This window comes from Lissotriton vulgaris, chromosome 7 (assembly GCF_964263255.1).
Source record: "Lissotriton vulgaris chromosome 7, aLisVul1.2, whole genome shotgun sequence".
Classification (NCBI taxonomy): domain Eukaryota; kingdom Metazoa; phylum Chordata; class Amphibia; order Caudata; family Salamandridae; genus Lissotriton; species Lissotriton vulgaris.
In genome coordinates this window covers 1,206,984,778-1,207,008,831 of record NC_141695.1, presented here as the reverse complement: position 1 = coordinate 1,207,008,831, position 24,054 = coordinate 1,206,984,778, and the positions used below count along the sequence as shown (strand labels likewise).

Below are 24,054 nucleotides of genomic sequence, written 5' to 3'. Positions count from 1 at the left end.
TTCCCAGTTAACTAATTTATTCAGCATTTTTGATAAAGGTTATAATGCTTCATTGTACTTTGATATTCAATTTCTCTCTCTCTTTCTTTGAAATGCAGCTATTTTAAACATACTAGATCGCATGTTTTTGCTCTTGATTAAACAATGTGTCTTTGACGCTTGTTACTTGCTACATTGTATGGTGTTATTTTTTTTATTAATGATGTGTCTTTGACATATTGTTTTGTTGTTTGAATAAATAGTGTCACATCTGACTTAATTCCTGCATTTTCAGACGTGATTCTTGTTATTTCAGACAGCACATTTTTGTGCCAATTTATGTGGAAAAAAACACTCCCCGACGTTAATATTGGACAGATGTAATGTATCCACATATATGAGAGTTAAATGTGAATTAAAACAAACTTCCATCTATGCATGCTATGAAAAACCATAAACCAAGGATGAAGCTAAAGCCCACGTTAAAATGCATAAAAACTTGAATAAATGTTACACAACAAATCAAACACAAGTAATAATGTGACTAGGCCGTCCACCTCGTTGTTTGTTTATGTGAGAGTCTGGTGTAATAGATGAATGGTGGAGTTATGCCTGTAATAAATTAAGTTGTATAAACTGATGAAAGGGGCTATAGAATGTAGGTGTGGTGCTGCATAGAAAATATATTTGTAAGACTGGGTAACTCTTTACTTTACTAAGGTTGTGGGTGGTTAATCAAAACAATTGAGACTATGCTTATAACAAGTATAATTCTTGACCTCCTGGCTTCATGGCAATGGATCAACTGATGAAACCACCCTTTTATATTCACCGATTACACTGTTAATTTTTGAAAGAATTGTCACAGTATAATACTGGACTTCATTGGAATATCAATGTATAATAGGTTTTAAATGAGAATCAGATTAGATTAAAATCATAGCATACTGGAAAGATTGTGATGTTTTAAAATGGGTATTTTATTTAATTAAATGAAATGAAAGTATTTATTGTAATATTCATTTTATATTGGTATTTGATGTGAGCCATGTGCCATGTCTTTTTCAAACCATTCAAGTATGAAAAGAGACTGTCCAATGAAAATACGGTTCGGCAAATTATGACCTCTCCATTGTCAACGGAAGAAAAGCCATGAGGTCCTATGTTTGACCTCACTAACCTAGGGGGAAATGGGTAGACGATAGCTATGTGGAGCACTAATGTGGAGTGAGATATGCTGCATGTGAGTGTCCTAGGAGTAATTGTACATTTAGAGTGTGGCTGTCCTCACAGTAAGTGTACATATAGGGTGAGGTTGTCCTAAGAGTGCGTGCACATATAGCCTATGGTGGACCACTTGCGCTAAAGTTACATACAACATTGTTTGTACAGACACTTTAATGATCTGGCCAACATAAGTCTTTTTTACATTGTTTAATATTAAAATAAAGTATGCCCAGTAAAAGTTTCTGAATGTGTACATTCTATGGTCCTAGAGTTATGCTCTTCATGCAGATTTTTATGTTGACTCTTAAGACTTTATTTCTTTTTGCCCTTCTTGTCCTTCCCTTTTCCTTTTCCTTTTGAATCCTCTTCTTTGTCCCCCTGTGTGGCTTTCTGGCGCTTCTTCCCCATTGGAGTTTTGGTATACCAATCCTGAGCAGAGATAAACAGATAGGATCATCAGAGGATATCCATACAACCTCACAACTGCAGGAGATCATCTGACATTCTTCACAACTTGCTGAGTGAATTGAAACTTCATGACAGAATCTATCATTTCCCTCAACCCAGAGAGAGTGTTCAATACTTCTACCAATATCAGCAGAGCACTGAACATTCACTACATCCTGTAAAAGTAGGCATTCCTCACAATGTCAGGACGGAAACACAAACACACCAAATCAGATCAGAAATCGGCCAACACCTTTCAAGAGCTTTGGCCATTAGATTGCTGGGCGTTCTTCACCTCCAGTGGAGAACGCTGGTGTCTCATATACCAAGGACTGTTTTCAACATTTCCCATTACATTTGATGTGCATCACACAAGCCTCACACATTTAGCACATATCAGAGAGTTCACACCACCTCAATAAAGCATTAAACATTTCCCACAAGGTCATGACATCATCAGGACATTCTTCACTGAAGCAGGAAAGTACTGTATGTTCATCATATTCCCATGAGTCAATCATATATACCCCACAACATTAGAAGAGCAGCAGTCATTGCTCACAACTAGAGCATTCAGCATTCCTCACCACTTCCAGGGAGCACACAACATTCCCCAAATCTCTGGAGAGCATTGCATCTTTTCGAGAAACCTGCGCAATCACCGGAGTCCACACAACTTTAGAGCAAGCATTAAACAAGCTACAGTTGCTGCTTCCTTTGCTTTCTTCTCAGTGAATGTTTCGGTACGCCCGCTCTCAATGCCATTTTATGCTTGCTAGCCACTGTCCTAAAATTCAGTAGCCTTCTTTAAAAAAAAAAAGCTGATCCTATTAAGAGAAGATAGAAAGAAGAACTACGGAAAAATGTTTTTTTCTGACAGCTGGGGTCCAGAGTAACACAATAACCACCCAAGTACAGGAGTGGAAGAAGGCCTCTCTATTGCTATGTATGTTAAAGTTGTCTAGCAGATGTTTAAATGTGTGTTCTGTGTGTGAGCAATTTTACTTTGTTTTTGACTTAAGTATGATGCTTTAATCTAGTACTAAGGTGATCCATCAAAGTTTAGTTGTCACAGTTCTGCCTTTGTAACATGTGGAACTTCACATCAGCATCTTGTACTTTATGGCAGCAGTACTGTTGTACCATGTGTATTCCCAATTCTTTGTTGTGTTTAATTTTCAGCTCAATTGCCAATGTGTCTTTCAGGTGATGTGACTGGACTGTTTACTGATTCCAACGGTTTCCAGGGATTTCAGGAAGCAACATTGGTGCGTTCCATTTTTGGTCAGTTCAGCTCCCCGTGGTGGAAGCCGCTCTGCTCTTTAGCACCAGTAGGAGACTGCTTTGTTTCTCTTTCCTATTCTAGGACCTCCAGGGCAATCTACACCGCAGCTTCACCTCAGGCCCTTTATTGCTCTTCTGGCTTTTACAGTCACTAGCAACCGGCACATCACAATCTAACTTCTAGTCATTAAGCTAGCTTCTCCTTCCCTCAAATGTTATTTGATCATTCAGATGCCAGGTTAATAACTGCGAGTATGGTAACATTCGGCACCATCAGAACGTGGGGAGAGTGGGGAGACAGGCAGCCAGGGAAATGTTCCACAGGCCCTACTCCTTTATGAGGTGTCCTGGTATGGTATGTGCCAGGCCGTCAGCAGGAGCGGCATGTTTTAAAGTGATGGTCACTGTAAGCATAGCCTGCACTATGAGCCCGGTTCTACCTATACTGACGGCTGACTGGGCTTGGACGGTGGGCATGCATAGGACTTGGGGCTTTGCACCACGTAGGCAATGCTTAGAGCTCTCCAGCCTCGCTACCAGCGCCAATAGGGCAGCGCTAGTTATTGCTTTAAACAGTCTACATTTGTCTCCATTCTAAGTGAAATTTACAAACGAGTTCCTTTTTCCTAAAATCTGTATTTGAGCACTTAGGTCATTACAAATTAAGTGTTAACTCTAGAATAATAATGAGGCTAAAATGAACGAATCTGGCTGCTCTCACTCCACATGTTTACGGTCATTGTGTGTTTAAATCTTCGGAATACGGAATATTCATGTGGACACAAAATTACTGTGTTGAACATCGAAGGTTTTTCTATATTCTGGGGACCTTAATGCCTTACCACACGCTCTGAGCAGGTGAAAAATGTGAGCAGTGGCCAACAGAGGTTTGCTGTGCGGGGACCGTGGGGGGGGGGGGGTGGTTTCAGGCTGTAAGCTAGCATGTGGAGCATTTCATGCTCCCTCGTCCTATTCGAGGGGGCCAGGAAGCACCTGTACTCTCTACCAGCCCTGTAGCCCGGTGGTTTTATACAGTGCATTTCTGCTTTTGTTAAAAACGTAACACTTGGGAATTTCAGGAGCAGGAACAGGAACATGGGGCCACTCAGAGTCAGCCAGAGAGTTATTCACTCCTGGGATACCAATGGGTCTGACTCATACAAAGGGCTTCAGTAAATTCGGTATTGTTAAGAATGACTTATCCTGCCAACCTGTAGGTGTAGCGGAACCCCGTAGAAGGTGATCTGTTTATATTTGTGCTATGCCACGTTCTACCAATGTATCTAATACAGGCCTGCTAGCCTCGAGCACACGTTTGTGAAGATGGCATCATGCAAATGACACTATGGAAAGTTACTGGCTTTCTGGCCCCCTTCCTGAGTCAGCTAACTTCCACTGAATGCAACTATTTTACCAAGGGGCTTTGTTTTGCTTGTCTCACATTAAAGGTAGTAAGATTGAGCCAGTAGCTTGCATTTATGTTACTGTAGCTCCTCTGCTCCCCAGAGTGGCAACTCATCCCAAACCGCTGTGTACATACATGATTTAAATATAGCAAAACTAGCCTCCAAAGCAATATAGCGCTGTGCAGGTGACTGGCAGCAGGAGGCCGCTGGGTTCCCATACGGAGAGGGATGATGATTGTTTGAGGAAGGGAAGGGAGAAAGTTAATACATTACAGGTGCTGGTCCCAGTTTAGCCTTTCCTGCTAACTTCAATCCTTGCGGAATGCCGGTTGTAAGCGCTTACGAAGGGCTGAACAATCCGGATGGAACATCCATCACAGACAGTCTCTCATGTGACTTCTCACAAAGGTTTCCCATTTAAGTGGGTGCAAATCCAGACAACTCTGAATTCCCTTCCAAGGAGATGGTGGGGGATGGGGTGGCTGAAGGGTGGCCCTGTATACCTTAAAGGTTTCCTCCTCATCCCTGAAGATGGGATCGGCTCTCGAGAGCGGCATCAGAAATTCTCCAGTGACAAGCGGCTTCTTGTCCATCTGAGCGAGGCGACGAGGTGACAGGACAGATTGCACCACTTGCGACATCAAGGCAGGGCTGTAACCGTCTGAGACTTTGGCGAGATTGCTGTAGTCCAGCTTATTGGTGTGAATCCCACCATGCGTCTTAATGAGATGCTTCCAAAGCACTGGAAAAAGAGAATGGAAGTTGTAAGTCACTCTTTCAACAATGGAAACTTAGCCTAGGCTTTAAATGCTAGCCTCTCCTTTCCTCCACACAATGCTAACCCAATGTTGGTCCCATTCATCTCCCCCTCTCCAGCACAGTGTGAACAACACCACAACACCACAGCCCAGCAAACCTCACCATATCTGGCGGCATAGTCCGGCCGTGGGACCAGTATTATCCTCTCAAAGGCTTTGCAGAACGTCTTCACATCTGCAGCAAAGGGCTTGCTGGATGTCCCAACAAAGAGAACCCGATCCTCAGGCTTTAGTAACTTCAGGGCTTTGGGGAGGTCTTTCTTGAGGCGTTTGGGGTCACGCTGCAAAGCAAATGCAAGCATTTTTTAAATAGTGTTCCTCCAGATTTGGCACCTCTTGCACCCTTTAGGAAACTAGAACTTTGATATCAAACAAAGAAGCCAAATTATAGGGTGCCATCCCAAAGAAAAGCACACAGGGACCAAGAGATTACACAGCCATACAACCTGCACTACTGCAAGGCGAAAAGAAGCTGCCAATTAACAAGATTCTACGGTACTTACGACTTTAAAACAACTAAATCCTCAGTCCCATCCTGCAGTGATGCCTTGGCCACTAGAACAATCACACCAGCCCAAAGCCGACAATACCAGCCAGCTTAATGCCCCATCAGAAAACAGAACACTCCCCATCATTTTGGAGGCTAAGTGCTCCACCAACCCATATCCTTCTGAAGCCCAATGTAACTAGAGAACAAATGAGGCACAGCTCCCCCAAAAATGTTTTCTTTTATTTGCCATTGTCTGGTATTCCCCAGTTTAGTTTTCGTCACATTGACTCACTATCTTTCTTAACTCATATACTTCCTTAAGGCTCATTCTTCTGCCTTTAGACCCTCTTCTTCCAACTCTCGCCCTTCTTATCCACCCCTTCTCTTCTTCCATCTGCCCTCTTCTTTATCTTTAGTCTTTGTCTCCTTTTTACATCCATACTACCTAACTTTCATTACCACCCATCCACATCCACCTTTCCTTCCTTTCTTTCTCTTGCCCCTCCCCTTCTTTAAAAGGTCTTATGATTCATACAGCACACACCTTGTCAGAGTCAACAGAGAGCTAACCAGCTAGAGATGATTTGAGATTGTGCACATAAACTCGTTTTTTTAATATTTACATTATACATTTTTACAATTAGAGGCATATTTGATAGGAATTGCATGATTTTGGTGCTTAAACCAGATCAGAACCTAGGCTACTGGGTTTCAAGACAAGATACAATTGTATATATATATGTAGTTCTCCAGGATTTGCACCTTTTTCATAGATTCACATCCGTGAATCACTCTTGTTTGCTGAGATGGGAGTTCCCCCAGCAAGATAATGGTAATCATAGCATGATGGGCCCCAAAGACTGCCACTTTAGTAGCACACTCATCCCACTGAAAAAGATCCAAATGTTGGCCGTGAGATGAAAGCCTATTAAAAATCACTTCCCCCACCAGATTTCAGAGCATGTGTATGAAAGGAAATCAACTGATAGGGTAAGCCTACTAGAGGAGAGTGAGCTGCATTGGACACTGTGAAATATACCACTGCTGGAGGACTGCAGTTACAGGCAAGTAACTTTTTTCTTCTGTAGCAATGGACTTTTTATAGATTCACATACTTGAATAAGAATAGAAAGCAATTACATAGACAGACATGTTTTTTAACAAGATATTAGGGAGACACCTCATATGCATTCCAGAATGAATTAAACAGCAACCTGGTCACTTTTTCCTTTAATCACTATTTAGTATGCTCACAAAATAAAATTCAAAACTTGATTCACTGTATTTTTTTAACAGCACGTCATTCAAAAAGTGTTTTGTAGAAACTACTTTATAAAGGCTGTAAACAATTCATATTTTGCAAATAACACAAAAAAACAAATAAAACCTCTTTTAAAACACATTTATAAATATAGTCATGACACTCAATTCTTCAAAAATAGGGTAGCTTCCCTATGTGTAACATAATGCTATACCCACCATGTGATTGTGTTCATTTTCATGTATTATTCTTGTTACAAGAAATCTTATTCGTTGATTTTTATATGTCACCTTAAATACATTCATTATTATACACTAGGTGCCTATTTGTACATAAATAACTCAAAGTATTCATATGTAGGAATTTATTTTGACACCATGACATCTTGCCCACAGTGCAATATCTTAATACTGAATTTTATTTTTTTAATTATTGTCTCAAATCTTCATATAACCTGGTACTATAAACACAGGTCATTAGATATAAACAGACATAGGAATGTACATCAGCCTGTAATACATAGGGACAGTTAGTTTTACATTTTATAATTGCATTGTATCCAATATAGAAGAGTTACAATTATAAGCTCTTGTTAAACATGTATAACTTCATAATGAAACTTGTTTGTGTTAGGTGTTATCCTTTGTTCGCAGGTGAAAGTTGAATGAATATGAGCATACTGAATTGGAAAATCTACAAAGCAGCTTCAGCGCGATTATTTGGCAAATTGATGAGGGAAGCAACATTGTACTATTGGATTATAAAGAATACAACAAAGAGGCTTTAACGCCAGCTGTCTGATGAAGGGAGTTACAAAGTGCTAACTAAAGGACCTAATAAAAAGATCTGTGAAAACATGAGTGACTTGCTTGTACTACATCATGTTTAAGGACTGTTGATTATGATGAATTCCTGTATATCTGGATGTAACGTATTCCAAAATCTCTATTATAACTTTCTCCCTAAAATACACAAGACAAGTTCTCCCGCGCTGGTTCAGCCTTTCATCTGAGGGACTGGTTTCATGTACAGAGTTAAATAACAACTAATCTCTCTGGGTCTGAACAAATGAGCCTAAACAAGGAGTTTATTCAAAAAACTAGTGTGTTTCATTGTCAGTCCAATACCTAGTACATTTAATGTACTGATGTTGTATCTATTGGGGAATCATCCCTTAAGGACTGGAACCCTCACTCACTCTTGGGTGACATGCTTCATCATTTGGGTTCCTCCTTACCACCAAGAAATCCTAGTCTTAGCTGGGAGCTACGACTTCCCAGATATCATTAACGAAGGAGCTCTGAGATGTTTTCAAAAAGAGAAGGAGTGTTATAGGGAGGAACTAATTCACAAATGAGAGCTAGTGGGGTAATTTACAGTGCAGCGTGATTTATTTAAATTCAAAACTATGCTATTTGTGCCAGAAAAAATGTGGTGTATTAAAACTATCTAGGTTGATACACTTAAGTATTTTATTCATGTGTTCAAACTGACAGGATTCAAAAGAAGCGAAGCAAAAAGTAGTATAGATTTAAAACTACTTATGGTCAGGTCGACATGTTTCAGCCAATTGATCTAAAGTATCTCAGGCTTTCTTCAGGACCTAGTACAAATTTCTGCTACTGTTAACAAGTGTAAATCAAAAAAGTGATACTAATATACTACACCAGTATTCCTTTAGCGTGATGCCTGGTAATACCACGTATATCCTCATAGGTAGCATTTTTAACCTCACCTCTACCTGGCAGGTAGCTCAGGGAAGGAGGCCCGCACTCTCCGTCGGTACCTCATCGCAAGTCTCGAGTCTACCCCGGGAGGTCTGTCAGAATTTAGTGATGTACACCTTACCGCTTGGTGAAAACATTACTATCCTTTTTTACTCGCTCTGCAATGTTATCCAGATCTCTACAACCTCTATCAGGGGCACAGGGGCACAGGGGCACAGGGCAAAGTGAGTTTGGTTTGTGGGATCTTTTCTGCAGCGTTTGCATCATCACTGAATTTGCTCACACATGTCCTACTAGACAAGCTAGAGTATTCTCGGGGCTTTACATTTCTTGTCAAGTGCAGCAACATTGCCTCCACTCCTGCTGGTGTCGGCATCACATTCAAGTCTTCAAAGCAAATATGTTCTATAGTGCGTAAGGCCATTATGGATTTATGAAGAAGCTCTTTAAAGTAATACAGAAATCAATCCATTTATGTACTAGGAAATAGCATTGGAATCGCTTTGACGCCCTTTTAATTAAAGAATGCAAACCTACAATGTTATTGGCTAATCAGAGTTTGATATGACCCCTTAGGTATGAGACTTCTCTGCCCTTCATAGTTTTTAAAGAAAATCTTCTGCAGATCTTGCAGTCTTTGGCCATATGGGCTGAATAAAGGATATAAATGCATCCCATTTTAAGTTCCTCTGTGTGAAGTATTGAGTCCCCAACAAAAACCGCAGCATTAAAAAGACCTTACTTAGATTAATCTATGGCTTGATCAAAAACTTGAGGCACCCCCCTAAGAGCAAAATGCTACTCCTTCGATAGGACAATTGTACAAAAATGTAGAAAAGACCTATCGTAAGCTGTCTCAGCAGATTTCAGAGGGATTCGTTTCACACATGTTGTGGGGTAGACTTCTGGGGTATGGTTCCTTCTGGGGGTGTGGGGAAGGGAGGGAGTGAAGTCCACTGAGCTCTCACCTAAGTGGATTTAGTTTTTTTAATTAGGTGAGAAAACTACAAAAGTGGCTGCGTTTGGACCTATTGGGCTTTGTTTAACATTACGCTGCTGTTTTAAGATTAGAGTGGGAAAGAGTCAAGCAAATTAATCTACGAAAGATTCAACGCTGGAGAACCAGCACAGCCACACCATGATTAAACTAAATTGAAAGTAATGTGTGATCAGGGCTTTAAATGTATCCCGGTTCTGGGATTTGTTTGGATTTAGGTTAAGTGTTGGATTGAATCATGGAGCACTCCTGATAGATAAAAATATTCTCTCCTTTGAAGTCAACATTTTCTCATTCCCAATAACCAACACAGCTTCCAAGTGTAAAGCCAACCTGGTTGGTTTATCTTGAGTCCTAGATTATAAAGGACTTAAAAATTTCCCTAAAATCCTATTGGACTTTGTTTTTTGAATTTGTCTTTAGAAGCAAGTCATCCAGGTAAGGGTAGAGATAGATCTAACTTGCCTGTGGATGAGCCTCTACTATCATCACACATTTGATAAAGGTTACTGGGACCAATTTCAGCCTAAGAGAAATTACTTTGTACTGTTAAATTTGGTTATTGACTACTTAGTGCATTTTTTAGAAACGTGAATGTGGAAATATTCACCATGGAGATCTATGAAGCACATCTAGTCGTCTTTGTTTAGTTGCAGAAGAATAGAGTGTAAGAGTTAAAATTATGCACATTTCTTTCTCCACTCCTTTGTTCAATTTTTTCAGATCAAGAGCAGACTTGAATTCTTTTTTCAGACCATCGGATGCATCATTCAGTTCAGAGACAGGAAAGTTTTAGTAGCATCATTATGGAGTTGAGCGCGTTCTGTGTAGGTAAATCACATTACAGTAGTCCCATGTAGGTAAATCATGAGACATTAAGTGACTCAATAATGATATTGACCAGTGCATGCACATACACACATCACCTACACACTAGAATCCCTGGCCTCATCCCCAGCCCCCACATACCAGGTGCCTTTTCTATGACCTCTTCAGTCTGGTATTTAGGCCCCAGTGGGGTGTGAGGGTTCGGCAGTGGCACATGGCAATGCACCTGAATGGTGGATCAGGTAACAGATGGTTCCTGACCTCTTGTGCAAACTTATTTAAATATTTAAATGCTTTGCTGAGTGAATATGGACCACAGTAGGTGTGAAATATCAGGTACAAGAAGATTAACACATGTAACAAAAGTCTAACTTGTTTTCTCTACAGACCAAACTCATACATGGCAACAAAACAAAGACTCTGGAATGCAGTAAGAGGAACTAAACCAGATCCTGCGTCACTACAAGCAAATTACTATCTTGCAACCTACAGCAGTGATTTTGCACCGCGGCAGGAATCTCTTGGAAATTCCAAATTATAAGCAGTATATTAAAAAGAAATACAAACACTACGAGAATTCAGAATACCATATGCAACATACTACATGTCCTCTGCTTACCCCCTTTTCCTCCTTTGGGACCTTTTTGTAAAAGACCTTCTCTGCATCACCGATCCATACCACAGATGGCTGCATAAGCCTTGCTACCTAGTAACACAGCAAAGAAAAAAACACAATGTGGAATAAGGGTTAAAGTTCAGGCTGAAATTACATCCTTAGAGCCTCATAGTGTTTTTAAAAAAAAAAAACTCCTCCCCATAAAACATAATTTGTCTCCTAGTTCTTCATTGTTAGGCTTCCAAATACAATGAACCAGAGGACTCCCCTCCCCCAGTTGATCCAAGAGGATGATAGTACCTCATTCTACCTTGTCCTTGGGGTTGTAGGTCTGTGTAAAATGAAATAGTACATTGCATATCATGGCAAGTCTCACACTGCCCGTCAAGCCCACCGTGCCCTCCTGTATAAAAGCGCGCCTTCCAAAGTAGCATTTGCAAAGGGAATCAGAAAGGAAGTGCTCCTTGGCCCAACTACGGATTACTCTGGAATGGTACCGATGACTAGCTTGCTGAAAGGATTATGTAAGCAATATTATCCAAGGGAGAGGGTACTCCTACCAAGTTACTTAAGGGGATGGAATCAGTGGGTACAAAGTGAAGCAGAAGGCTCTATTCAACCCTGGTCAATACGTACCTGATAGTGACCTCCTGCTAGGATAATATTTCTATTGTAAATCACACCCTTAAAATCTGGGGTGAAATTCACAAACTTGTTTGTTAGATGGTGTGTTTTTAATGGGACTATTTAGTGAAAGGTTACAAGTAGCATTACTGAAGGATTACCTTTAGTGATAAGGCACTATCATTGGTATCCCATTGAAATAAATTGTAGCGAATGCCAGATTTTTTTTTTATTTCTTATAATTAAACCAGGTCATGACATCATTAGATAGGTCATGAATACTCATACAAATTGGGTTAAGGTTGGCAATAGCGTTATTACATGGCAGAGTCACAAGAGTACAATTACATTCAAACAATGAGGAAGTCTCTTCAGCTGCCCTATCTTGAGTAGGAAATGAACTGCATCCCGTTTACATTGTAGCCTGGAAGCTCAAATGGTTTCATGCTAGGAGACTCATAGTCCCCTACATTTTTGCCACGGAGATCATATCTTTTTCCACTTTTTCCAGCATCCTCTGCTTTTATATATTACTTCTTCCTCTTGTTGGCAGCAATCTAAGTCAGATTCCCATTCTGCCCCTGATGGGGGCAGGGATGCTCCCCATTGTTTCAATATCTTTTGTTTTGCCACTCCTGCTAAAAATGCCAGCCAGAGTCCCTTGTCTCTAGAGCAGTCCCCCTCCCCTTTATTCATCAGTAGCAACTACCCGGCATCTAACGATATCTCCATCCCCAACACCCTTGGCATTACCTCTGTTAAGTCCCTCCAGAAGGAGTTAATTAATGGGCAGTCCCATAGTATATGGAAGAAAGAGCCCTCCTGTTGACAGCCTCTTATACATAGTTATGTTGTGGCCTTCCACCACTTGGGTAGTGCCGTGAATTGGTAGTATGTGCAATGTAATATTGTAAGCTGTATCAGCCTGAAGCGTGCTCGGATCGCTATATCTCTTGTGCTCTGTAGGGCCTCAGACCATTCTTCATCATCAATGTTGCCCAGGTCATCTATCCACGCTGTCCTGAGGGAGGTTAGCGGGTCTGGGGCATTGTTCATTAGTATCTGGTATATTGTGGACGTTGCTATATCTGGGAAACAGTCCACTAGCAGTCTATCCTCTAACGGTGAGTGGTCAGGAACCGTATATAGGAGAATTTTTAGGTTTGGGTCAGGGCATACTCTTGCTGGACATCGTCAAAGGAAAGAGGCCCCTCGTCCCTCCACACATCTCCCAGGTTTTCTATGCCAATGTTCTGCCATCCCCAAACGCCTCAAATGTGGCGATCTCTTTCAGTCGGTCACCCCTCCACAGGGGAGTCAAGGCAGTCAGGTGGCTCTGCAATCCCAAGTATCTATGCACCTCGTTCCAGCAATTAACTACTATGTGTGTGTGCTGGCCAGTCTCAATCTATGTTTATCATGTATAAGAGAGATTCATTGCTCCCATCCAACATTGCATCTCTATCCACTCTATAGGCCGGTTCCTCTCTAGCTGTATAGACCCAGTCATTTATTACCATGAGTTGCGAGGCCCAGTAGTAAAGTGTAATGTCCGGGATCGCCAAACCTTCTTCATAGATCCCTCTTTTTAATTTATGTAAGGCAATCCTGAGTGTGCCTCCTTGCCATAATAGTGTGCGTAGTTCTTGGGCTATCAGCTTGAAATGGGTCGGTGGAATTGTATAGGGGGTATTTTGCAGAATGTGCAGGAGGTGCAGCAGGGTCATCATCATACAATGCTGCTCTGCCCATTAGAGGCAACGGTAGGGTGTGCCAATGTATTATGTCAGTGTGAAGCCTATTAAGCTGGGGTAGAAGGTTTCTTTACAGGAATGTTTGTTGGCTTTGCTTTACGTAGATGCCTAAATATTTGAGCCCTTCTATAGCTATTGGGCGGCACAGCTCGCTGGGAACCTCGGGGGCCCAACAAAGGGGAATATCACTGACTTGAACCAATTTATGGTGTAACCCGAATACCTTCCAAAGAGTTAAAAAAAGGGGAGAGCTGTTGCTATAGAAAAGTTAGTTCTCGATAAGTACAGGAGTATATCGTCAGCGTATAGGGAGATGCGTTCCTCCCAACCCGCTGATGCCACAATCATCAGGTCTACTCTGATCCAGTGTGCCAGAGGCCCAAATGCCAGAGCAAACAGCAGCAGAGACAAGAGGCAACCCTGCCTAGTGCCCCTGCATAGCTCGAAACTTCTTGCTAACGCTCCATTCACTCTTACTCTAGCTACCAGATCACAGTAGAGCAATCCCACCCAGCTGCAGAATTTCGGGCCAAAGCCTAGTCAGGAGAGTACAGCAAATGGATAAGGCCACTGAGGCATCTAAGGACATCACCACTGTCTGCTGGGGCGGAAGGGCCTCCATCAAGTGGAGGAATCCATACTGCCGTCACAGATTATGGTGGTGCTTCTATGTGGATCTCTTCCTTTCTTTCTTCTTTCTTTTTTCTTCCCATATTTTCGTTCTTCCAGTCGTGATTTAACTTACTTTTGGAGTGCAAATTCTGATTCTATCTACATGTAATTATGCAATCATTATATTATAGATTGCTGTGGAGGATCACCATATCATCTGTACTATTTATGCATTGGATTCTACTTCCATCCCCTGACGAAGGGTTCAGAGACGAACCCGAAATGCATTGGGAATGTTTTTTTGTACAAAGTTATATGCATTGAACTACGGATATCAGATTGCATTTTGAAATATTTGTCATTTTCTTTTTGAAAACTTCGAAAACATTATGTATAGAAAAGTTGATTTATATGGCTGTCGTTATGCCTGTATATAAATGATGATTTGAGAAATACATTTTCCAAAGGTTGGAATCAACTGTGAAATATTTGAGTCACAATTATTTGTATCTATGAGGTAAAATTATATGATTGACGCTGTGCTCTAACTAGGCTGTGGTGTTTCCTCAGCCCTCTTTTTGTCTTGTCACGTAGAGAGAGAGGGGGGCCTCGTCTCTCATAAAGGTAGATACACGCATATCCTAGTTAAAATTGAATACTATTGAATCACATTAGAATACATTGAGAAACAGGAGTGCAGGAACACATTGTATCATGGTGCTTCTATGTGGCATGAAGCCAGACCGGTCTAGATGAATAATAGTGGCCAGGACCGCCATTAATCTATTTGCTAGGGCCATGGCAAGCACGTTTGCCTCTACATTTAGGAGCGAGATCGGTCTATAGGAGCTACAGCTCTCTGGGGGTTAGCCTGTCTTGTGTATTACAACAATTGTGGCTGTGTGCTGGTCATCAAGCAGCGGGCCTCTCTCCCTCGCCTCCTTAAACATTTTAAGCATAGGTTGTGCAATTTTTGGAGCTAGGCCCTTAAAGATCTCAACCGGAAGTCCATTTGAACCTATCCCTTTCCCGGACCTCTAGGCTCCTAGGGCACAAGAGAGTTCCTCTTCTGTAATATCTGCCTCCAAGGCATCCCGTTCCTCAACACTGATTATCGGAAGCGTGAAGTCTGCTAGGAACTCTTCGCAATCCTTGCCAGTTCTTGTGCTGACAGGGGCATACAGGCCCTCGTAGTAGGAAGCAAAAGACTCACTGTTGTCTGAAGGACCCTCCCTACATCTCTGACTCCCACCACCCATGGTCTCTCTCTATCCCTTCCGTCTAACCAGGCCAACAGTCTAGAGGCTTCATCCCCAAAGTCATTCAGCGCTGGGTGGGCGAATACCAGTGATGGAGCAAGGATTCGCACGTAAAGCGACTTGCTCTTACTCAAGAACCTCGCCTAACTTGTAATAATATTAATTCAATCTGTCCATCATTTATTTCGCCTTTTCCCCAACACGCGGGTGTCCCTAGGAGGCTTGCCTATGTGTCTTTTCCGTAATTACAAAGCTTGCACTACTGAATGGCCTCTTCGCAGAAATCCAGTCTGCGCATGCGTCGGTCATACTCACGTGATGTGACGCACTCGCATTTTGGAGGGATATTGTTGCTCATGCGCCTTATTGCTAAAAATGGCCGCTTGTATTTAACCATGCTCTCTGCCAGCCCCTGCTGCTTTTGCATATCTGTCTTTTTCGCACTAACTTTAATGCTATAGATATTATAAAGTAAGGGGTGCAGTGAAGCATTACCTGGTATACAGTGTATTCATTTTGTCTGTGTTTCTAATTTGTTTTCGCTTACTTTTCATGTATTACACATCCATGGGCCTGGGTCGGGAGATTGAATCCATTTTGAAGCATGTAAACTCCCCGCACACGTGATGAGGGAAAAACCCAACTGCGCAGAAGCAAACCTCAGCCAGCTGGCTCCTGAAGCAAGATGCGCCTGGGAACTAACCTAGGTCATGGGAGAAGATGCTGCTATCTACCTAAATTCTGCAACAATGTTTCTTCATTCCGTATACTCTCATTGTTTTCCATATTCCTATGCCTGGGAACGTGAACGCAAGGGGCGGGTATGAAAAATTAAATATTCATTGTGGGAACGAAGAATTATAGGTGGTAACCATGACATAACCACCTTTCCTGACCAATCATAAGTTGGGAACTTGTCACTTGCAACATTTGTGGGTAGTCTAGGGGTCCCAAAAGAGTATAACTAGTCAAGTTTAGCTTAGAAAATTGTCCGACTTGTCCGAGTAGCAGACCTGTCACTGACCCTACGAACTTTATAGGTGATTGATACAGAGCGCTGAGGAGCACTCTGTCCACACTTTCCACAAACTCCAAGGGGTGGAAATAGTCCTAAGTGCTGGCGAAGCACTTTGCTGGGAGATTCGAAAACCCAATCGGGGTTACTGGCGGATTCCGTGCAGAGAGGGGGTAACGCAGGCGTTGCATCCGAGGCTGCAGGTGTTGGTCGTGCCCTTTGGTGAGCCCAGTCCTGACCCAAATCCTGAGGGGTATCCTGTCCTGACTGTCCGTGAGCTGTACCTGCTCACCTTCTGGTATTCCTGAATCCTTGAGGGTCCTTGTCCCCGATCTTGTCCCAACTGACCCGTGGCCAGGGTTAGTCTTCATACCCGTCCGAGGTAAATATTCTATGTGGGTGTCCGTCTGACTATACTCTTACCTTTCCTCTTCTTAATAAAGCACTCTTGCCTGTGATATTGCCCTATCACCTTTAACGTGATTTACATGCAGTTGTTTATTAGTGATGTTCCACTTCTCTCCCTACCTGTAGGATATTATTAAATTGTCATATTATTTTAGTGTGTTCCAATTTTCCTTCCCTTTAGTATGTTTGCAGTGAACTTAGTAAGAATAGCATAAAGTTTAGAATAAGAACATTAGTGCACGTTAGGTCCTTCTCACGTCCCTTGCCTTAGTTTAAGCTTGTGCTGAATAGCATGTTCCCTAATACTCATACTCTGTAGTGTTCCCAAGTACTCTAATGGTACTTGCCCTAATCCATAGTTACATTGTGGCTTTAATCCTAATTATTGATGTACTGATTTGTATCTGCCTCATTATCCTGGCATATTCATTCTAAAAAAAAATTCTTTATATAAACTTTGAAAACCCATCAGGTGTCTGTGGTCATTATACATTATAAAGTGTGGATAAATGTACTAAGTATATAAAAGTTCTACTCCTTTTAGGAATCTTGTTACCTGTCCACTGCTAGCTCCTGATCCATCAGGAGTAATGTGCCTGGGGTAAGTCAGGTACATGAATAGTAAGTGGTGTGACAATCACCCCCTGAATTACTCATAGTAGCGTGGAAAGATTCACCCGGTTCATGCAAACCCCGTCATCATATGCACGCCAGGGCCCAGTGCGTGGAAATTTGGTAAACTAGTGACCCGGGTGACCTGCGCGCTCTATCAGTAATTTTTCTGGTAGCAGAGTTATGGTTAGGACTAGTTAAGATAGGTAGACAAGATAGTTAAATAAATAAAACCATGAAAATAAAATGTGCTGCTAAGAATTTTTTCTATTGATTGCATTGCTTCAAATATTGCGCAAATGTTTTAAAGGATTTTTATATATATGTAAATGATTTTTGCATTGCTGCTATAAGTATTATATGTAATATTAACAAAATTGTCTGTGAGCGTTCAGTGTAGTCCGAATCCCCGGGGAAGTCTATAGCTAACGGTGAGCAGAATCCGGTTAGCTGATGAGGTCGCTTGTCGTGAGTTATTAGTGCATGGTTAGGAAGGACCGGAAGCACTAATTAGGATCTTTTTGTATCTGAATAAATGATAGCTACGAGTCCTTTTGTATAAAACTTCCATTGTGATATCACCTAGTTAGGGTCACATGCGGAAGGAGTAATAGGGTCTCCGAAGCTTGATTGGTAAGCAAAGTAGTCCGCTGGTGAAAGCCTGACTTAGTATATATCCCGGAAAGAAGTGGATGAGTCAGAGGAGTAGCAGGTTCTATATTGCTCGTGTGGGAGGTTAGACAGAGAAGTCTATCCGGAGTGAATGAAAAGTAGACAGAAGTGGTTTACTTGTAGTGAGAGGAAAATGTTCTTTCTATTTAGAACACTCAGACACAGCGGCGAACGTTGCATATTGTTAACTAAAATTTGCATTTGCACTTTAGGGAAAATTCAAAGTTTCCGTTACCTTGTGAAGGAGGGAGTCAGTCGAAAGACTGCCCTGACGTCACTCCGTGCCGCGCTGGTATTGGTCGGAACAGCGGGTGTGTAGTGGCGCTGAAATTGCAAGGGAGGGGTGAGTGCCGGAGCGTGAGACCTCGTCTCGCGAAAGGCCGCGCACCAATTGGACAAGGATTTTTGTAGTCGCGGTGTTGATTGGTTACTGCGAGATAGAAGTTGCATTAGCATTGGAAGCACAAAGGTAAACAAAATTAATCAACAGGAGCTTGAGAAGAGTTTGGAAAGGTGTATGTGGTATCCTGAGTTCATACCTAATCCACAGTACTTAGGCTTTCATAAGGAACAGATTCTACGAGGTAGACCGCGCATAATGTACGGAGTAAAGAGAAAAATGTCATTTGCTGATAAAATAAAGAATTTTTTTAAAACAGACAAGCCCATTAGAACGAGGGAGGGTGTGATCATTCCCCCGCCAAATACTCCTGCCTCATTCATGATGTTTGAAAAAGGGTATCATACCTGTGTATGGTTAGAAAACTGGGTAAAGTATACTGCAGATGACGGAGTCTTAGCATTTCCTGTTGATGGTACTTTTAATGGCAGAGTCCTGTTTAACTTAAGAACCCGAATGAATGAATTGCATCCCAGACCTAGATTAACCCAGTACGAAGCACTAGAAGAATGGGAGATTGAGGCTCTGGAAAGAGATAGACCCCGGATGAACAAGGGAGTAAGCAGATGGTATCCAAAGGTCCAAAAAGAAACCAAAGAGCAGAAAATGAAACAGTGGAGACAGAATATGATGGTTGAGGGGTTGTTTCCAATGATGGGGGTACTCGAACAAGAGAAAGGGAAATGTACTGAGAAAACCCGCCACTTAATGACCGTGGGGGACTCAGAAGATGAACACCTAGAGGATTTGTTGATGAAAAACCCCCCTGCCTATGCTGCCGAGTCAGAGCCTATGAGTCCACCAAACCCGTTCTCTAAATATCCCAGGTATCGAAGGGCCAGTGAAACAGACGTAACTGGCACGGACAGTAAAGCCAATGATGGTGATGGGTTTTGCAGACCTAGTACCGCGATTCCAAATTATCGCCCTTTTGGGGAAGACCGACCAAGTTTGGTCCTTCCGACTGCCCCAAATATTTACCCTACGTTGGTACCCCAAGTGATGCATGACAATTCTTCAGAAAGGGTTTTGCGTGAGCGAGAAAAGGAAGCTCTGAACAAACAGCGAATTGAATTGATTCAGACCATAGCTCAGATAAATCCCAGTCCGGATTCACTGACTATCCCAGTAACTATTGGTCCTGCCATACCTCTTTATGGGGATAGAATGGCTAGTCCAAGAACTCCTATTATAACTCCAATTGTACCAACCCCTACCATTCCTCCCCCGAGAAAAGAGCCGCTCATAGTTGATGATCAAGAAAGTGAATGTGAATCTGTAATCTCCCTAATGGATCTGCCTATAAGGGAACCTGGGACCAGTGTACCAAGGGCAAGAACTCAGGCTAGGACTAAGGAGGTCCTGATTGAAACCACTTCAGGGGTCAGGAGTGCCACTGTAGTTTCTCCAGAAGAATTGGATAGATGGGCCAAAGAGTTAGAAAAGGACACACCCCAACCGAAACCCTTAGAGATCTATAGACTAAGGATAGAAATAGAGGAACTAATGGCTGGTAATGTAGGATTGAACCGGTTAAACTCCTTTAGTGAAGACGAGTTACTGTTCATCAGCAAAAACCTTACCCGGAACACTAGATTGCTCCATGAGAGATTGATGGACACTGCCGCAGACATGGGAATTGATGTTAGTCGTTCCAAAGTCCTTCAGAAACCCTACAGAGCAGATTTTTCCGACAAAGACTTAGAAAACATGAATGTGTCAGGAAAACAAACCCAGATAAAGGAATTGTTGAAGCTCCTACAGAAATGGGGGGATGTAGAGAAATGGAAAACCCGGTGGGCGAAGAAAAAGGAAGATAGTAGGGCTAAACCTATGACTTCAGAATACGTGCTGAAAGAAGTAGGTCCCACAGAGAAATTGTGTCCCATGAGAGAAGTACCTGGGGGAAAATATGTCCATGTCCCTTGGTCCCGACAAGACATTGTGTCATTTACTAATGACTTTCCAAAATTACGGGAGAAACCAGTTGACTGGTACAGACAGGTTGAACGTTTCATAAAAGTTCAGAAATGTCTTCTGAAAGACCTGGATGGGTTTTTCGACATTGTGGTACCTGTAGATTTGTGGACCGAATGCAAAATAGAAATTAACTGGCCTAATGATGAATATGAGAGAGACCCCAAAACCGGAGCTCCCTCACCCGAAGTAATGAGGAAGTATGATCAAGTCATACAATACCTGAAGAAAAAGGTGCCTGCAAAGGAAACTGATTGGACCCGGATAGATAGAACTACCCAAGAGCGCGATGAAACCGTCCACTCCTTTTATGAAAGGTTACTGCAGGTGTTCAAAACTTACAGTGGAATCGATAATGTGGACATGAAGGACATGACCCATTTCAGTTATCGATTCGTGTTAGGATTAAGACCTGAAATATCCCAGTGGATTCGAGATAATAAAATCAGTTGGCAGGGTAAGCCCATAGATGATGTCCTCAAGTATGCCAAGTACTGCGAGGATGAGATAGAAAACAAGAAGAAAGCCCTCAAGGAAAAGGTTATGTGGGCACAAGTGAAATTGGCTGAACAGCAAGAAAAACAGTTAAGTAAATTGAATACTAATAATAACGCCCAAAATTCCAATGCTGGGGGAGGAGGGAAACCCCGGGTAAAAATGAGTCGGGAGGAGGCTATGAAAAAGTTCCCCTGCCACGGGTGCGGTCAGATAGGGCATTGGAGAGACGAATGTCCACATTTGCAGGCTGGTAATGCCCCTGTAAATGGTTTAAATCCACAGGTGCAGAAAGAGGGGACACGAAAGAACCAGCAACAGGTAAAGCTGCCTCCATTGCCTCGCGCTCCTAGACAGAATTATAAGAATCAGGGTCAGCAGAATGAAAGGGCCGAGGTATGGGAAGGAGAGAATGAGAGAAATGCAGCAATTCCGCAGTTTTTGTTAAATGATTCCTTCCTCTGTGATGATCAAGATTGACGGGGCCTGAGGGGGGAGGACAAGGAGTGCGTACTTGGCGCCTCCTTACCGGTAGACCAGACTGGACCATACATTGAAGGAAAGGTTGAGGGAAAAGACGTCACCTTTTTGTTGGATACTGGTGCTACCCGTTCTACTGTGAGAACAGTGGATGTTCCTAACCTACCCCTCTCGGGAGAAGCAATCCAAGTAGTGGGTGTTTCAAATCAGATAATCAGTACTCCGGTAACTGAACCAATGGAAATTTCCATAGGGAATTTCAAGGAAATGCACAGATTTGTGGTCTGTGACTCCAGTCCCGTGAACCTGTTAGGACAAGATTTGTTGTGCAAAATGAACTGTACCATCTTTTGCACACCAAATGGTGTCGAGATTCAGACCCCAGATGAAGATGGATTGTACAAATTGATGTTGGTAAAACCGGACACCGAGATTAGACCCCTGTCCATTGAAGACTTACCTGAAGAACTGCAGCTAAAAGTGGTACCTGAAGTATGGGATTTCACAGGAAGAGATGTAGGCTTAATGGCAAATGTAGACCCAGTTAAAATAGCAATAAAAACAAATGCTGTGTACCCAAGAACCAGACAGTATAAAATGAGTGCAGAAGTAAAGGCTGGAGTCGCAATTGAAGTAAACAGATTACTCGAAGCAAACATCATACAAGAAGTAATGAGCAGTCCCTGTAATTCGCCCATAATTGGAATTAAAAAGCCTAGCGGAAAGTACCGGGTAGTGCAGGATCTGCGCAAGGTAAACCAAATTGTTGTACCTTGCTGTCCCATTGTGCCCAACCCCGCAGTGATACTGTATCAGATTCCTTGGAATGCGGAATGGTTCACTGTCATTGACCTGTGCCATGCATTCTTCTCCATCCCATTGCATCCTGAAAGCAAATTCCTTTTTAGTTTTGAATTTGACAGCCATGTCTATGTCTGGAATCGTGTCCCCCAGGGGTACACTGAAAGTCCTTCGATTTTCAACCAGATCCTAAAGAAATGCCTTGAATCCTTAGTACTGCCAAAGGAGTCTGTTCTGGTACAGTACATAGACGACCTTCTGGTGGCATCTAAAAGTCAAACTGACTGTGTCACTGATACCATTGCCTTGCTGAATCACCTAGGAAAGGGAGGACATAAGGTATCACCAGACAAGTTACAGTTCTGTAGGAACTCAGTGAAATATCTGGGGCACCAGATAGAGAAAGGGATCCGAAAAGTCACTACAGAAAGGATCAAGATAATTCAAACTATGGACCTACCCAGAACCCAGAAAGAAGTAAGAATGTTCCTAGGAGTTGTAGGATACTGCAGACAGTGGATTGTAGGATTCGCAGCTCTAGCCAAACCCCTGATAAAAATGACCAAGAAAGGAGTAGAAGACCCAGTCAGTTGGGACGAAGAAAGCATGTCCGCTTGGGTAAAATTGCGAAATTGTCTGTGCTCAGCTCCTGCATTTGGAATGCCTGATTATTCCAAGAACTTCGAACTGTTCTGTGACACAAGAGAATTGTGCGCTCTCAGTCCTAACCCAGGAGCATGGGTTAATCAGGCGTCCCGTGGCCTATTTTTCAGCCACTTTAGATCCAGTGGCTGCTGGATTACCCGGATGCCTGAAAGCAGTAGCTGCTACTTGCGCTAGTCTGGAACAGAGTGAGAATATTGTCATGGGACATCCTGTCACTGTATATGTTCCACATTCTGTTGTAATCTTACTGACCCGAACCAAGACCCAGTATCTCACCCCTAGTCGGCTGACTAAATATGAGAGAATTCTAATAGGTGCTGAGAATGTAATTATTTCCCGGTGCAATGTCTTGAACCCTGCAACCCTGTTGCCTATTCCTCTGGATATAGAAGCAGAGGGTGAAATGGAGCATAACTGCATAGATATAACAGAATTTAGCACTAAGCCACGTCCTGATATCAGAGAAATAGCCTTACTTGATGAGGATATCCAGATGTTTGTGGATGGCTCGTGTTTAAGACATGAGGATGGAGGTCTGAGTGCTGCCTATGCCGTAGTCACATTGGCGACAACCCTGGAAGCATCTTACCTATGCGAAGTGAAATCTGCACAAGTAGCAGAACTAATCGCATTGACAAGAGCTTGTAAGCGGGGGAAAACAAAAGTGTAACTGTTTATACCGACAGCCAGTACTGTTATGGGGTTGTTCATGACTTCGGCCAACTATGGCTACAAAGAGAATTCATGACTTCCTCAGGTACCCCTATCAGAAATGGAAAGGTGGTACAGAACTTACTGGAAGCAATTCAATTGCCCAAAGAATTGGCTGTGGTCAAGTGTGCGGCTCACAGATCTGAAAATGATGATGTGACAGCCGGAAATCGATACGCTGACCAAATCGCCCAGTTTTGTGCCAGACATAAAATGTCCCGCCAAATTGGATTATGGGGAGGTGGAAACAGCTGCCAACTGATGTTGTTTGAAAGTGTATCTACATGGGAGGAATTGAGAGACTTACAACAGGCAACAGACAGGGAAGAAAAGGACAGATGGAGGACGAACGAATGCAGAATCAGGAATGATGGTGTGGTGGTTAACCAAACTGGTGTGCCTGTACTGCCAGACAGCCTGGTAGACCCAATGGTCAGAATCATACATGAACCCACACATATGGGGAGGGATGCAATGTGTCGTGTGTT

General features: G+C 42.5%; 1 protein-coding gene across 2 annotated transcripts in view; it reads right to left on the bottom strand.

The window, feature by feature from the left end:
- Positions 1 to 207: 207 nt before the first annotated feature.
- The window catches only part of LOC147703193 (dynein regulatory complex subunit 11-like), a 404,962-nt gene continuing 381,115 nt past the window's right edge, over positions 208 to 24,054 (bottom strand). For both annotated transcript variants that reach the window (XM_086931729.1, XM_086931728.1), the window contains 4 exons: positions 11,084 to 11,170; positions 5,265 to 5,442; positions 4,847 to 5,085; positions 208 to 1,635 (listed from right to left, as the gene is read on the bottom strand). In XM_086931729.1, coding sequence (XP_086787855.1) covers positions 1,519 to 1,635; positions 4,847 to 5,085; positions 5,265 to 5,442; positions 11,084 to 11,170 — 621 coding nt within the window. In that variant the 3' untranslated portion in view covers positions 208 to 1,518. The remainder of the gene's footprint in view (positions 1,636 to 4,846; positions 5,086 to 5,264; positions 5,443 to 11,083; positions 11,171 to 24,054) is intronic.